The sequence below is a fragment of the Sprattus sprattus genome, assembly GCF_963457725.1.
Source record: "Sprattus sprattus genome assembly, chromosome: 8".
Lineage (NCBI taxonomy): Eukaryota > Metazoa > Chordata > Actinopteri > Clupeiformes > Clupeidae > Sprattus > Sprattus sprattus.
Genome location: NC_137927.1, coordinates 15,345,105 through 15,362,444, shown reverse-complemented (window position 1 = coordinate 15,362,444; position 17,340 = coordinate 15,345,105). Strand labels below are relative to the sequence as shown.

Here is a 17,340-nt window from a genome sequence, read left to right as displayed (position 1 = left end):
ATTGTCCTGTCCCCTCTCTGACCTCGTCCTCTCCCCTGTCTGTCTGTCTCTCTGACCTCGTCCTCTCACCTGTCTGTCTGTCTCTCTGACCTCGTCCTCTCCCTGTCTGTCTGTCTCTCTGACCTCGTCCTCTCCCCTGTCTGTCTCTCTGACCCCATCCTCTCCCCTGTCTGTCTGTCTCTCTGACCCCATCCTCTCCCCTGTCTGTCTGTCTGACCCGTCCTCTCCCCTGTCTGTCTGTCTCTCTGACCCCATCCTCTCCCCTGTCTGTCTGTCTCTCTGACCCCATCCTCTCCCCTGTCTGTCTCTCTGACCCCATCCTCTCCCCTGTCTGTCTGTCTCTCTGACCTCGTCCTCTCCCCTGTCTGTCTCTCTTCAGGGAGCTCTCCTGATGACATCATGCTTCTGTTATGCTGTCTCTGTCCTCCTCCCCTCACTTCTCCCTGCTCACATGCCTGCCTGCGTGTGTGTGTCTCTGTGTCTGTGTGTGAGCATGCAAGAGTTTTGTCTGTCTCAGCAGAAACTGCTTCTCGCTCTGTTTACACACACACACACACACACACACACACAACGACCATCCTGTAATGTTGGCGATAGAGGCCCCAAGCAGACTCCCTGGTGACTGTGATTAGGTCATGACAAACGACCCGGTGGAGCACTGAAACATTCCCACACACACGCCTCAGATTTGCATGCGTGTGTTGGAGTTACATATGTTTATGTTGTTAGATAGATCGGTTGGTAAATATTGTCGGTCCGCTCACCAGCATCTGGGACAACTGGTCCTGCGTGTTATTTGTGTAGCCTTGTGTAATTGTCGGTTGGTTTCAAAATGTCTGCCACCCTAGTCCTCTGTGCTCATGTGATGCATGCACAGGGGTGAAACGGGAGGCAAGGTCGACCTACTCTTGCTGCATGGTGTGTGTGTGTGTGTGTGTGTGTGCGCGCTGCAAGTTTATGCAGCTTTCAACTTGGCAACAAGGTGCATAATTGATAGGCAGGGTATTTTTGTGGAGGCACTTCTGCCTGCTCTCTGTGGCACGCTGTTGCTGCTGTCTCTGTGTATGTGTTCTGCAGTGCATATGAGCCAATCTGCATTTTCAGGGTGTATTTGCGTGCATGTCCATATGCGTGTGTGTGTGTGTGTGTGTGTGTGCGTCTGTATGCTTGTGTGTGTGCCTGTGTGTGTGCCTGTGTGTGTGTGTGTGTGCGCCTGTATGTATGCGTGTGTGTGTGTGTGTGTGTGCGCCTGTATGCATGTGTGTGTGTGTTTGCCTGTCTGCTTGTGTTTGTGCGAGCACAAGAGCTCTGTGTGCTGCACTACCCACACATGCTTCTCAGGGTAGAAAGTTCCTGCTTTCATTTCACATGTAAGCAAGCCAGCTTTGTGTTTGCACTTATGTAATGATAAATCCTATCCCTGGAGTTGATAGAGAATTGTATTAGATGACCATAGCGTGCAATATGAGCATTAACAAAGGTTTCAGTTTGAATCTAGCAAGCCCTAGCTGTGGTTGGGAAGCAAACACTCTGATACACTCTTCTCCCCTCTCCCTCATGAGCAATGCTCTCTTTCTCTCTCTCCCTCTCTCTCTCTGCCATCTCTTCATCACTCACTCACTCACTTCTCTCTCTCTCTCTCTCTCTCTCTCTCTCTCTCTCTCTCTCTCTCTCTCTCTCTCTCTCTCTCTCTCTCTCTCTCTTTCCTCTCTCCATTGCTCTCTCAGGAGTGGGTTGGCTGATAAGAGACAGTAATATGTGCTGCTCTGCTTCTGCTACCCACGCTTTGCTAAAGCTGGAAGAGACACACACACACACACACACACACACACAGTTTGAGCCTCCCTAGCTGCAGGCAGGCCGGCATCAGCATAGCCTCCGCTCTGTCTGTTGCATCTCTTCAGACGGATGGGCTCCATCTTTGGGCCTTTTTTAGACTGCGGTGCGAGGAAAGACGAGCCTACCAGACACAGTAAAATTCAGGCCATTCATCTGGCACAGACCGGCGGATGTTTTTCTTACAGTGCTTTATCCGTCTACAGGAAACTTGTGATGTATGCAAAGTTATGATTTAGTCCGTGGTCTCTGGTGTTATTTAATGTATATATGCAGCCGGGTTTTGAACCCTGGAGATGGAGAGGCAAGTTAGGCTTGAGTTGGTGGTATGTTTTTACGGCAGAGGCCTCCCTCTTTTCTTATCTGTCTTTCTCTCTCTCTCTCGCGCGCGCTCTTTCGGCCTTCGTCACACGTTTCATCTCTTCTCCTCCGAGCCGTGCACAGACTGCCATGACACGACATCCTGTGGGCTCTTCCTGTCCCTGAACCTTCATTTCCTGTTTGCCTTCTCTCCCTGGGCATTGCTCTCTTGTTCTCTCTCTCTGTCTATGCCTCTCCCACTTCCCCGTCTCTCTCACACACACACACACACACACACACACACACACACACACACACACACACACACACACACACACACACACACACACACACACACACACACCCATGCGCGTGCATTCACGTACACACTGTCCTTCATTGTGTCCTTTGCTCATTCTCACTTACACACAGATGTTATCAAGGGACAGAGCTGTCCCTGTCCGTCATCCACGCTGCCATTCTCCTTCAGACCTTGAGATAGGCCTCAGAAAGAGGCCATGTGTGCCCCTGTCCCCGTGTGTGTGTGTGTGTGTGTGTGTGTGTGTGTGTGTGTGTGTGTGTTGGCCAATGAACAAAAGCAGGCTAGGAGCGGATCTCCAGGCTGACCATGGGAAGTCCCCTCCCCCTCCTTCTGCGGGCCCCCACCCAAGAGCTTGACCCAGATTCAGCCTCTTCAGCCAAGGAGGCCCACACCACGCTTCCTAACAAGCACACATTCATCACACACAGATACACACACACACAGGCAATTCACTGAGCAACTTCCACTCACCATAACACACACTCTCACACACACACACACACACTGTAACAGAGAAAGCCCACTGAGCATCACTTAACAATGTGAAAGACACGCACGCACAGTAAACAAGTGCCTGCTGCACATACAAAGGCCCTTACTGACCCGCCGCACGGCATATGCTTATGGTTGGGCTCAAAACACGTGTAGCTTCTAGCTCCCCCAAGCCTCTGTTAATTTTACATTAAGGACGGCCAATGTCTGCTTAAGAGAGTGTGTGTGTGTGTGTGTGTGTGTGTGTGTGTGTGTGTGTGTGTGTGTGTGTGTGTGTGTGTGCCAGTGCTGGGGTGAGAGGCATAGGTCCTCTCCGCCTCTGTGATTAGCGGAGTGAGCTCACACCCTCCATTCTCATTGGACGACGGTGCAGGAACTACCTTGATGGTGACATTGCCTCTCCTGCAGTTTGTTGTTGTCGTTGTTTGCCTTCTTCTTCGTCAGTTTCCCTGTGCCGCGGTGAGCTTGCCACCTAGCCAGTTGGTCTGGTCAGAGTGGTTTGCCTGAGAAGATATGCAGGGAGGGGGAAAAACAAGTCTAGTCACCCTTACTCATGGAAAACTATTGTGGAGGTTGGGTTTACTGTTGTCTGTGAGCTCATACCTTAGTCAGCCAACCCATGTACAATGTGCTCATATGATTGGGTCTGATGACACTTTAAATAGATACAACAACTCCTTAGAGTATGTGTGTGTTTGAAAATATGGGCCAGTTCCTGCCATGAACTTGATCTTGGAGCTACAGAAGCCCACAGAGGGCTTTGAGTCACATAATAGCTGGCCCTGGGCACCTTTGTCAGACAGCATTTGGCCTTCTGGACGCCTAATGAGTTTATAAAGTATCATTATATAGCATAGTAATGACCAAATTCTTCTGCTGTTTTCTTGTTTGTGATTGTATGCAACCTGGACTGGTTCACAAGTCTGCTGCAGAGTCTGGTTCCTAACTACCCCACGAGCACAGTCTCAAGGGCCTGTTGCGTTCCCTGTGTTGTTTATACAGCTTGTGTATTTTTTTTCTATGGAATGGCATTTAATGTGGCGCTCAACGCTCTGATGTCCTTACTTTCCATAATTAATTAGAGGCCCTGGTGTGTCTGCAGGCTTCTCGTTTATGTGAAACCGTTGTGCCCTGGCATTTCCAGTGCCCGGTGTCTTAATTGCATCCCTTGTAATCCTCATGTAATGCCGTGCAGCCGTTGCCCTGCTGTTTTGCAGGTTTTGGCCTTGCTTTTTAGGATGTAATTTACAAATTGGACACACAACCACATGTACACAGACTTAAAACATTATTCATATGAGCTTGCTGAAGTGTTTTTATCCTATGTGTTGTCCACCTGTCACGTTCACAATCTATAAGGGCCATAGTCACATTTGTTTCATAAAAATGAACTCAGTAAGGAATTTGACCGTAGCTTGTTCGTTAGTCGGCAAGTTTTATTTTGTCTTTCCCATCGAGCAGAGCTTTCATATGCACACAAGAGTAGCAACCTGTTCCCTCACCAAGAATCCTTTCTCCAACCCAAAAGCAAAGCATATAGATCTAAAACGTAACCCGCGATGACCAATTGACCAATCACATGTATGTGAAACACGAGCCAACACCTTTCCCAACTGTCATGATGTTAAAGGTCTTGGATATGCCTCTTTTAACACAGTGGAGAACAATCATAAGGTGCTGAATGTTTCAGCACTGTGTGGCTCACCAAAGGCTAGGGATGCACCGATCCGATATTTGTATCGGTATCGGTACCGATATTGAAGACATTTCTAGATCGGGTATCGGTGACAATGGGCCGATCCATATTTAAATTGTTTATTTGTATGTATTTACATGTAGGCTTTGTTTAATTCATATCATGCTCCGGTATCATTGTTTTAAACGGACTGTTATTATATTGAAACACGCACATTCAAAGATTTAGGGTGGCGCGATAGCAGACAATCCAGAGAACAGCCATCAAAAGCCTTCCCGCACGTTAACTGTATGAAAAACTATCTGTTGATAGTGACGTTGCCTAGCATCGCTGTCTGCTCAGTTAAGTTCGGTGAATAGTGACAAGTTCAGTTCGTCGCCCATCAGTGGCAAAGTAGTTGTGCCTTATACATTTCCAATGCTTAAATCATCATTGTTCGACATGTATGTGAGGCATTGTGTGCGTACATAATGAATGTAAGGGGTTTCATGAAGTTACGGCTGTGATAGGTAGAGTATTATGAGTGCAGGTTGCGATTAGTAGCGATTAGCATGCTAAGCGGAGATTTAGTTATGTTCTGATGTTGATTCGCTGTAATAAAGATGGGTTCATCCTGTTAAGATTTCGACTGGATGAGCTATGAATGAGATTCATGTTGCCTAGTGTAATGTCCACAATTATATGTATCGAGTAATGTTAGTTGTTTAATTGTTATCGTGTAGCAATAACTCATGCTAAAGTAATTCAATGCAGTCCCCATTCTCATTGCAGGCACACACGTGTACAATCACATGCATCGTCATGTAATGGAAATTGATGAATGCACATTAAAGAGAGATAAAGAATACAGTTTTGGTAATTGTGGGTCTTTTAACAGAGTAGAACCAGCAAATGCATTAACAGGTCACCATGCTGAGCCTCTACAATGTAACGTAAAAGTTGACGCTAGCGGATATATGATTGCTAACTAATATGAAGACTAGCCCTAGTTCAAACGTACATTATTTTTGATTATTTTTATCCTATGTTATGAATTGATAGTGATGACTAGACATGATGTTAAGTAGCAAATGAGCAAAAATTGCACCAAGATCTCATGTCATGCACTCCTCTTTTCTCCCTCTCGCACGTGTGGTCACACACATACACACAGTTACCATACTTACACGCTGTTTTTTTAATATCGGTATCGGATCGGAGATGAAAAAAAGCGGATCGGTGCATCCCTACCAAAGGCATGCTCAGTATCATTCCTGAAGAGGTTCTGCCTTGTACAGTATGTCTCTGTGTTGTAGAAGGTGCTGAACCAACTGAGGGCCGTTCTATGCCCAACAGAGGTCGGCCAGCAGGTCGATACCATGCCAACCCTAATGTGCCAGCAACCAAGGCCTCATTAGAGTCAGCAGAGTAGATGTTTGTGGAGTTGCAAAAGGTTTTCTAGATGGTACAGATTAGATCGGTCGACCCTAAAGCTGCCCCTCACTCATTACTGTGCCCTGTGCCGTTTTCTCTCTCTCCCTTGCTTACTCACCCACTTCCTTTCTTTTTTTTTCTGTTCCTTATGTGAAAGGGGATGGAAAAGCTAGCTCTGCGATTTTTTTCTTTTTTTTCTTTTTAGCCCTCTTCACTTCCACCACCTGAAAACATGTCAAGACGACCGCTCCTGCGGTTCACACTCTTTCAGTCTGAATCAAAAGAATGTCTCCATAAAGACCCTGTGTGTGTGCGTGCGTGCGCGTGTGTATGCTTGTGTGGAGGGTGGGCTTTGGGGGGGGGGGGGGGGGGGACATATCAAGCGTAAGTATTTACAGATGTTAGTGAGAGTTCATCAGCTCAAACGATGGAAAAAAAGGGTCCCTGGAAAGCGTTTAGGCAACCGGAAGCCAAATTTCGACATGTTTCCTCTTACCATAAATTAAGCTTGTGACCTTGAGCAAATTGCTATGTTGAGAGAGTAACGGCCTATTTGGGCTTCTAAGGCCTTTTTATGATTAGAGAGCTTGTTGCTTATGGGTGCATGTGTCTATTGGTGCTGATGTGTTCACATTTGCCTAGCAGAGGATATATATTTTTGTCAAAAAAATTGTGATGCACAGTGGTGTCAGTTGTAGCACGTGTAAGTGCTTGGGATTGTTTGTGCCTCAGTGAGCACGCAGTGAGCGAGTATTTTGGTGTGACGTTCATTCTTGTCATAGTCTCCCGCCCCCCTCCCTCCTTTACCCAACAGTGCTTTATGGAGGGGGGGGGTGTGTGTGTGTGTGTGTGTATGCTAACGCTACGACGCTGAAAATAATTGATGGGCGTGCCTGCAAAGAACAGCTGCTTTTGTCCTGAGCCTCACCAGTGTACTGACCTTGCCTATACCACGTTGAAATGGAACACCAGCCATTTTGTAATCGCTGTCCCACTGCCAAGTCACACCCCTCAGAGCAATGTATATACAAACACACACACACGCACGCACACACGCACGCGTGCACACGCACACACAGGCAAATCAGCTCAGCAGCACAGTGTGCCTCCCACCCCTGTGGGGTTGCTGGCTAATGGCATACTGTGTGCTTTCCCCTGGCACCGGGCATTGGGACCCCTGTTTGGATGCTGGTGTGGCGGGAGGGAGAGGGGAAATCATCTGGGAGTTCTGTGTTTCACTTGACCTTCAAATATGTCTAGGGACTGCGAAAGGCACCACTTAGTCAGTCACGCAAGCACATGTAGAAACAACACACACACACACACACACACACAACCCCTACACACACACACACACACACACACACACAAACACACACAAACACACACACATGCACAAAGGCTTCACTCTTGGAAGGAAGTGAAAAAGGTCACGTACCTCTGACATTTAGTTAGTAGGTGAGATCCTGGAGCTAGGGAACTCCTGGATGAATTTTAACTGGATGTAAACGATGGTTAAGTAAATGGGCAGTGATCCATGCCTATACTGTGTGCGTGTGTGTGTGTGTGTGTTTGTGTGTGTGTGTCTGTCTGTCTATGTTCTTAAAATGCACAGTGCTCTTATGGCTCCTTCTCCTCTCCCTTCCACAGAAAAACAAGGTCCAGAGCGGAAGCGTGTTAAAAAGGAGCCCACCAACACCAGGAAGCCCAGCCTACCCTTTGGGATGGGCAAGCCAGGGATCCGGGCTGGTTACCCCCTCTCAGAACGACAGCAGGTGGCCCTGCTCATGCAGATGACTGCCGAGGAGTCAGTCAACAGTCCAGGTGCGTGTTTGTCATGGGCACCACGTCCCACAGGGGCCCAGGGAGGGGTTGGCGCAGAGTGAGAGTGGAAGGAGGAGTAAGGTTGTCTGCGTGTCTGCCACTCGCTCTAGTCCCCCCCCCCCACATCATGGCTGTGTGTGTTCGTCTTTCTCTCTCTCTCTCTCTATCTATCTCTCTATCTATCTCTCTCTCTCTCTACCATGCACATCAGGCTCTTCATTTAACCCTGACCATACAGCTTAATTAAAATACAATTTTACAAGATGGTCCTTATCAGTTTCCCATTACATCACCGAAATGGAGTCTTAACCTTTAATCCATTGTTGTTGTTGTTGTTGTCGTGCCAGGATGCTTACAATGGCCTCATTGAATGGAGCACATTCTCACTGTCATTCGTTTGTTTGTTATTACACAAAAATCTCCATCTTGAGTTTCTTAATTGGTACGGTCTGTTTCGAAATCTCATGTTGGGGGCATTAGGGAAATGAAAGTCTGCAAGTGTTTGTCCAGAGTTGCATTAGCCTGAAAGCGTCTAATGGTACAATCCGAGTTTTTGGCCAAACCACAGAATATCCGGAGCTTAGGAGCTGTGTTTATTTCTTATCTCAAGAATGCATTCTTCTATTAGATTACTCCGATTTAGCATTTCCTGTTCCAGTGCTGATACTTCAGCATGTTGTAAGACCAAAACAGAACAGGATCTGATTGAAGAAGGGACAAAACACTTGTCCTGCCACTGTTATGATTAACTGGGTTAAATCTGAACTGCGAGTTGGAAAAGCTGAATGTAGGAAAATAGTGTCTGGCTAGTCAGGTTCGTAGTAGGCAAACTGAAACTGGGAGTCTGAATGGAGACACTGTTGTTTACACCTAGAGCACAAAGCACAGATTAAGTTGAGTTTGGCCTAGCAGTAGGAGCAATGACCTACAAACTCAATATTCCAAATGTGATTAAGGATTTGGTTTAATCTATAAAATGTGATGGAACTAGCACAGACCCTGTGAGTGTAGACATTTCCTCTTGTTTTACAACTTGGTCAATACTGCCCCCTTCTGGTTCACAAGAAGACAGTCAATGCTATATGATTTCATTAATGTGTATTGCAGATGATTGCACAGGCATGTGCTGTTGTGATACATTGGTCCCTGTTGAAGATTTGTGTTGTGTTGTTGACGCCTTTTTTCTCCCTTCTTTTTTCCAGACACCACACCAAAGCACCAGTCGCAGTCCAGTGGGGGCCAGAAGGGAACGCCAAACTCTGCCTCTAAAACCAAAGACAAAGTGAACAAGAGGAACGAGCGTGGCGAGACGCGGCTGCACCGGGCCGCCATCCGAGGGGAGGCGCGCCGTATCAAGGAGCTCATCAAAGAGGGAGCTGACGTGAATGTAAAAGACTTTGCAGGTGAGCAGAGATTCCACCTCATTATGGCTGCTTCTATTGTTTTGGGGTTTAGAGGAGCTTCTGATTGTGGTGTTCTGCAGAATATTGAGCAGCACTGAAAACAACACAGCGCCTAATGACGATAGAAGGACACTCATAGTAATAATCAAAGGGGGAGAACATTGTTAGATGTGCTTTTGTGTTTGCTAATATTGTGCTATATTGTGGTGTTTTGTAGGCTGGACTGCTCTGCATGAAGCATGCAACAGGGGCTACTATGAAGTGGCCAAGCAGCTGCTGGCAGCCGGCGCAGAAGTCAACACCAAGGGTGGAGATGACGACACCCCTCTGCATGACGCATCCAACAATGGGCACTTCAAAGTAAGTATGAGTCCTGAAGGGTTTTTTGTTTTTGTATGATTTTTTTTTTAAGCATTTAACTTATTTTAATACTTAACCTCTGCCTGCCGCATTTTACAGGTGGTGAAGTTACTGTTGCGATACGGAGGTGATCCTTGTCAAAGCAACAGGAAAGGTGAAACGCCGTTGACGTTGAAGGTGGCAAACTCCCCAACTATGCTCAATCTCTTGCTGGGAAAAGGCACTTACACCTCCAGTGAAGAGAGCTCTTCTGGTGTGTACTAAAATGTTTCTTGCTATTATTATGCATTACTTATACTTATATGATGTTTGTGATATTAGTAGTGATATTTATGATATTTTGAACTCTATAACAAATCAGTAAAAATTTCCTTCAACTGCCAAGTCATTGCTGTCTTTACTGCTTTTGCTTTGTACTGAAAGTTAATTGAAAAAATCTTTTTCTGTGCAGAATCCTCGGAGGAAGAGGATGCTCCTTCGTTTGCCCCATCGAGCTCTGTTGACGGCAATAACACAGACTCAGAGTTTGAGAAGGGCATGAAGCTGAAAGGGAAGAGCCTCGATCCTCCCAAGTCAATGACCACACCCATCAAGGATGAATACGAGTTTGATGAGGATGATGAGGAGGAGCGCGTCCCGCCTGTCGACGACAAGCACCTACTCAAAAAGGACTTCCGCAAGGAACCTGTCAGCAAGCCCAACAGCGTATCCGCGATACCCAAGATGGATGTCAAAACCTATTCCAAAACCAACTCGCTAACACCAAAGAAGACTGCGCGTCGCATCATGTCAGACAGCAACAGCTCAGACGAGGACGACCGCACTTTGTGTTTCACCCCCACACCCACGCAGCGGCAGACGACGCCGGCCACCAATGCCAAAAGCCGGGATTCAGCTGCGCTCAGCTCCAAGCAACAGCAGAAGGAAAAGAGCAAAGTTAAAAAGAAGAGAAAGAAGGAGACCAAGAGCAACACCAGCAAGGAGGTGCGGTTTGGCAAAGTGAACGACAAGTTCTGTACCTCAGATTCAGAGATTGGAGAGTTGGAGAGCGAGGACGACAAGGGCTCTTTGCAGAGCTCGAACTGTTTAAAGGACTCTACTGCCCTGAGCCTTAAAGAGTCGTCCCTTTTCAGCTCGCTCTCCGCCTCCTCCTCATCCTCCTCGCACGGGAGCATAAGTTCGCAGAAGCTGACACAGTCTCTAGCTGAGCAGCACCCGAAACAGTGGAGGACTGATGGCTGGAAGACGGTATCCTCGCCAGCATGGTCTGATGTCAGCTCGCTTTCAGACTCTGTCAGAGAGAGGCTCTCCAGCGAGTCGGATTACTCCTCTGCGGACTCGAGTGTGGAGTCTGTAAAACAGGTGAAAAAGAAAGTCCCGGACAGTAAAAAGAAAAACAACACACACGCCAGTGTGATAGACAAGAAAAGTTCAGACTTTTATAAGACCTCCAACACGGATGGAACAGTCTCAAAAACAGACAAAGATGGCAAAGTGTTAAAGAAGCATAAAGTGAAACACAAACATAAAAACAAAGAGAAGGATAAAGCCCCTAGTCTTGTGCTTAATCAAGACATGAATGAAAAGTTTGTCAAGAGTTTTTCCTTTGACTTTGACGATTCTCGGCAAAAGTCACTCATTGTTGAGGCAGAGTCTACATCTGAGAATAAGGTGAAGCTTTCTAAACATGAAAAAGACCATTTTAAGAAAGAGGACCGGTTGTCTAAGGGTAAATCTGAGGACAAAGAATGGACTGGAAAGGAGGTACAGAGGGGCAATAAAGAAGAGAAATCTAAAAAGATCAGGGAGTCTACCAAGGAAAAGGCTGGCAAAGAGGAACGGGACAAAATGATAAAATCTGAAAAGGAGAGGGGCATCAAGGAGAAAGAAAAGCCCAAGGAAGAGAAGCAGAAAGCCCACAAGGATGAGAAAAAGAAGAAATCCAAGGATAAGTCCTCTAAACCTGATAAAAAGATTGAACTTAAAGAAGAGAAACATTTTAAATCTGACAAGGAGAAAAGTTCCAAGGAGGAAAAGGAAAAGTCAAAGAAAGACAAGGTGCTGAAGGAGGAGCCAGACTACGAGGAGTATGATATTAAAAATCATTTTTTAGAGGACACCAAACTCAGCGCCTCAGACGATCCCCACGACCGGTGGCAGTCAGACCTTTCCTCAGATTGCCTTTATGGGGATGGAGAAGACAGCTGGGACACTCCAGTCAAGGAATACAAAGACTATAAGGCAAACAACACTGTCAAACTGACTGTGGAGACGATAAAAGAAGAAACCCGAGATCGAAAGAAGGAGAACAAAGTTAAGGACAAAAAGTCAGATCACGGGGATAAACGCTCAGAGAAGGACACCACAACTAAGAAAAAAGAAAAAGACTCCTCTGAAAAAGTCAGTGAAAAGAAAAAGGACTGGACAGATAAACAGAAACTGAACTCCAGCTACTCAGAAAAAGAGAAGAAGCGAAAGGAGGGTACAGAGGTTGTCAAAGATAGGAAGGAAAAGGAATCAGTCAATGTCAACAGAGACAGAAAAGACTCTCTTGAATTCTCTAAAGAGAGAAAAGACTCCAAAACTAAAGTGGAATCCATTAGAGATGAATATGGAGGGGAGTCCTTTTTCAAAGACAAATCTGAGTGTGAAACCACTGGCAAATTTGAACTCAGGGAGAGGAACCACTCTGGCAAGGAGAAGAAGGGGGATGGAGTGGAGAAGAAAGAAAAATCTAAAGGAGAAAAACACAAGGACAAGCCAAAAGAAAGAAGCCAAGACCCGGAAAAGGAGAAGATTGATAGAAGCTCCATGGAAAAAGTCCTCAAGGAGAAAGACCCTGACAGAAGCTCTAAGGAAAAGAAGGAGGGAGCAAAAGACAAACACAAAGACTCCCATAATAAAGATAAAGAACGCAAAGCGTCATCGGATCAGAGTAAAGACAAGAAAGAAAAGGTCTTGCTGGAAAAACATATTGACCGGGACAAAGAGTTCCTAGAGGTGAAAAAGGAAGAACGAAAACCTGAGAAGAAGGAGAAGACATGGTACAAAATCGAAGACATCTTCACAGATGAGAGTGAAGATGAGGCTGACGACTACAATGGGGGGGTGGCCAAATTGAGCGACTCGCTTGGTCTGTCAGATTGCCACCGAAAAGACTCAACTCCTGACGTGGATGAGTTAGACCACTTCCAAGCTGAGAAACATAGGAAATATTCTGCAGATGTGAAGCAGCACTCCACAGACAAACCGAAAGACAAGGAGCATAAAGAAAAGAAGAAAGACAAGATCTCATTTGATGCTGGGAAAGAAAGGAAGGGCTCCTTGGAAAAACACAATAAAGATAAAAAGGATAAGGAGTCGACAGACGCAAAACACAAAGATCGCAAAGACAGAATATCAGTGGACTCAAATCAGGACAAGAAAAATAAGCAAAAACTTGTGGACAAGAGAGAAGTCAGTGAGGAGAAGGGCAAGAGTAAACACAAGGATAAGCAAGACCACCTGAAAGACCGAAAACCGTCCAAAGGGAGTGGTGAGACTGAGAAATCATTGCTGGAAAAGCTTGAGGAGGAGGCCATGAATGATTACAAAGATGACTCCAATGACAAACACAGCGAGATCTCATCCGACAGTTTCACAGATAGAGGCCACGAGCCAGTGCTTAGCAGTTTGTATGACTCTTCCACCATCAGCTCTCTTGACATCACAGAGGAAAGAAGAGACTCCCTGTCCATTACCAATCCTCAGGACAAATTCAGAGAAAAAGAGAGGCATAGACACTCTTCCTCCTCCTCATCCAAAAAAAGCCATGATAAGGAGAAGGACAAAATCAAAAAGGAAAGAGCAGACAAGAGAGACAAATCTGAGGAAATAAGAGAATGCTATGGTCGCAGAGAAAGCTTACCCTATGAGAAAGAACCTATGCCACTGGAAGCTGATCCTTACACCTTCCCATTTGGGGCCAAGACAGATGGAGAAGATGAGTTTGATAAGACTCTAGAATTTGAAAAGGAGATGTCCAAAAAGGCTGATAAAGATAAGGCAAGCAGTGTAATCAGCAGTGACAAAATTAAAGACAAAAAGAAAAAGGAGAAGCATAAAGAGAAGGTGAAAGAGGAGAAGCATAAATACTCAGATAGTTTTGGGACATTCAGGCACTCCAAGGAAGATCTTAAATCTGGACTAAAGGAGAGCCCTCAGGTGATCAGTGTGAAGGAAAAGTCTAAAGAAGACAGTCCAAAATATGATCCCAAAAACAAAGAACGAAACAAGGACATCCTGGACAAAGACAACAGAGTGGACTATGGCAAGGTGAAGGTCAAAGAAGAAATTGACAAACTCACTCCTACATCCAAAGACACTGCTCGAAAAGACAGCCGCCCTCGTGAGAAACTGCTGGTTGATGGAGATCTCAGGCTGACAAGCTTTGGTCAAATGCTCAGTTTAAAAGACCAAGAAGTGGAAGAGCGTCATAAGAAACATAAAGAGAGGATGAAACAGATAGAGAAACTGAGGCACAGATCAGGTGACCCTAAACTCAAGGACAAAAACAAGACAAGTGAAGAACTGAAGAAGAATCGTAATGACCTGTCCTCTAAAAAATCAAGCTCTCTGGAATCTGCATTGAAAGAGAAGAAACTCAAAGATGTTGGTCTTCCACCTCAAATTATGTCGCCTGATAGAAAGTCCCAGCCATTGGACAGTCAAAACTCAAAGGACTGGCTGGCTGGTCATCAGATGAAGGAGAATCTTCCTGCCTCCCCGAGACCTGATCAGAACAGACCAACAGGAGTTCCCACTCCCACATCAGTGATCTCTTGCCATAGTTATGAGGAAGTCATGCAGACTCCACGCACCCCATCCTGCAGTACAGATGATTATCCTGAAATTGTGTTTGAAGACCCCTCTGTGAATGCCTGCTCACCATCTTTCTTTGACAGGTATTCTAATTCTTCATCTCTTAACTACCAAGAGACCACTTGCCTCACCCCAGCTAAAAATCTTCAGCTTCCACTGGTTAGGCGGTCTACGTCTTGTGATGTTAGAAGACCTCTGGAAGAGGAGTTCAAGGCAGAGGCAGACAAATTCCCTCGACCACAGAGTGCCTCAGGCACTGCTGAATACGAGTCATCTGCCTCCTATCCTCCTGAGGACAAGCTTGACAGACTTGTCTGTCCGTCTCCTCCTTACTTCTCCCCTACCATTGAAATGCTTTCGCCGAGGCCCGACTCATCCCAGCACCTGCCAGATGGATCCTCATCGAATGCTGTTACTGAAACAGAACACCCGACAGACAACATTTATAGCAAATTCCTGCCAAACCCCTCAACTCCAGTCCACAGACAGGATCCCCAAGAGCCATGTCTAGACATTGCTGCTCCGCCAACCCCTGCTCCTGCAGCTCTGCCTCCAATGGACATTGATGATATCTCAGAGCCTCCCCAGAGTGAGCCCAGGCTGTTGCCATCAGACCCAGTCAGTGGGAGCGATTACCTGCCCCTTGTTGATGAGGATCCAGAGGAGGAGGAGGAGGACGAAGAAGAAGAGGAGGAGGAGGAGGAGGAGGAGGGAGATGAACTTAACGAGGAGGAAGATGACATAGAAGATGATTTAGAGGATGTTGCAGAGGGTGAGCATTCTGAGGAGAAAATAATTCAGTCCACAGAGGACCCACCATTCTCTCCAGGAATTGAAGATTCCCTGAAAAAGAACTGGCCCGAGTCTCCAGACAGGACTGATGCGGAGATAATTCCGGTGACGCCTACCCATCCACCTGTCAGCATTACAGAGAACCCCTGTGACCAAGCCTTGAGCTGGAATCCAGTGGTTGGTTTGAAATCACCTCTGTCATCCTATGCTGAAGTAGAAGCAGCGGTTTCGAAGATCAGCAGCCCGTTCCACCACTCAGATGCTGACCTACCGCACATCCCTGTTCATCAATCAGTGACACCACCATATTCTGCCTATCAAAGATCTTACAGCTCACCACACGATGATGAGACTGAGTATGATGATCCTAAAGAGGCAGTGCATGACCTTCCATCACCCAAAAGTCCTGTACCAGAACCCATGGAGCCTGTAACACACTATATGGCATCATCCTCTACAACACATATTGAGTCCTTCTTTCCTGATTGCAAACCCAGCATGGAGGATGATCAGCTTCACACAGAGCCTCCATGTGTGACACAAGACAACAGACAGGACTCTCTCAGCTACCCTGCTGAGGATACCATGGCCCCTGCAGTCAGCCATGAGCCTGTGGTGCCTTGGGCAGACCCATTCTCCGCTGCAGTGGACGAGCTAGATGACTTGGGACCATTCTCTCTCCCAGATCTTCCATTCCCAGATAAAGGAATAACGGAGCCTGTATTAATGGACCCTGTGCCAGCAGAACATCCCCATCCAGGAAATCTAATTAAGCCAGAGAGTCTCTTGGAAGCCAGAGAGGAAGAGCCTGAACGCATGGAAGTAGACTTGCCAGAACTGGCCAAATCACCATGCTCACCAGTTTTGGCTCCACCTGAAGCGTCTCAGGATTCAGTGTTCACTCCACATGAGGCTGAATACAGATCTGAGATGGAGCTAGAGCCTGAACCTGAAACTGAGCCTGAGCCTGAGCGCATGCAGGAAGATGACTTGAAAGAGGCAGTCCATGAAGAACCTGCCACTTTTAGTGAAAGGACTGTCAATGATGGGACTATGCTGTTTTCCACACCTCTCACTGAAAATGACCAGGATTATGGAGAAAAAGAATTATCTTCTGAAATGTCCCACTCTGCTTCAGTGGGCAGTCTGGAGTTGAAGCCTGAGCAGAGAAGTGTCACACCGACTTTGATGGTGAGTGCATCTAGTAGTCCTCACCACTCACCTTTGCTCACAGCTGCTGTTACCACCTCTTGTACAGTACATGTGACAGAAGTTGCTGACGCCTCCTCAAAACTGACGGTGTCTGTGACTGAAACATCTGAGGTCTCCAAGAAGGTAGAGGAGATTGCCCCGAGAATGACCCGCACCCGAGCCCAGTTGCTTGCCATCCAGAACAAGCAGCAGAACACAACTGTCAGCCCTGTTAGTGTGTTACCGTCGTCAGCCGCCTCATCAGTCACAACAGCTGCTGTACTCACCACCCAGACCACGGTGTCCTCCTTACCTACGGAGAAAGAGAAGGAGCCCATCAGCACCTACACGCCACCGAGCACCACACCAGCCGCTCCTGCTGTGACCAAAACCAAGGGACGGCCTGTGGAGGACGAGGACTCCCAGGTCCAGCACCCACGCAAGAGGAAGTTTGCGAAATCTGGCCCTGTGCCGGTGCAGGTCCAGCTGGTAAACACGGCCATGCAACAGACGCGGGAGATGATTCAGCAGACGCTGGCAGTCATAGTGAACGCCATCAAGCTGGACGACATCGAGCCCTACCACAGCGACCGCTCAAACCCGTACTTCGAGTACCTGCAGATCCGCAAAAAGATCGAGGAGAAAAGAAAGATCCTGTGCTACATCACGCCCCAGGCCCCTCAGTGTTACGCAGAGTATGTGACCTACACCGGCTCCTACCTGCTGGATGGAAAGCCTCTCAGCAAACTTCACATCCCCGTGGTGAGCACTTGATCATTCATTTTTCGTGTGTGTGTGTGTGTGTGTGTATGTGTGCGCGCGCATCTTTTTATGTGAGTGCAAGTTGATTT

At 46.9% G+C, this 17,340-nt stretch overlaps 1 protein-coding gene across 1 annotated transcript in view; it reads left to right on the top strand.

Annotated features, from left to right (window-relative positions):
• The window catches only part of ankrd11 (ankyrin repeat domain 11), a 112,548-nt gene that overhangs the window by 92,320 nt on the left and 2,888 nt on the right, over window positions 1–17,340 (top strand). The window contains exons 5-9 of the mRNA XM_080843886.1: window positions 7,710–7,883; window positions 9,086–9,286; window positions 9,504–9,646; window positions 9,746–9,899; window positions 10,098–17,251. Of these exons, the coding sequence (XP_080700012.1) occupies window positions 7,710–7,883; window positions 9,086–9,286; window positions 9,504–9,646; window positions 9,746–9,899; window positions 10,098–17,251 (7,826 nt within the window). The remainder of the gene's footprint in view (window positions 1–7,709; window positions 7,884–9,085; window positions 9,287–9,503; window positions 9,647–9,745; window positions 9,900–10,097; window positions 17,252–17,340) is intronic.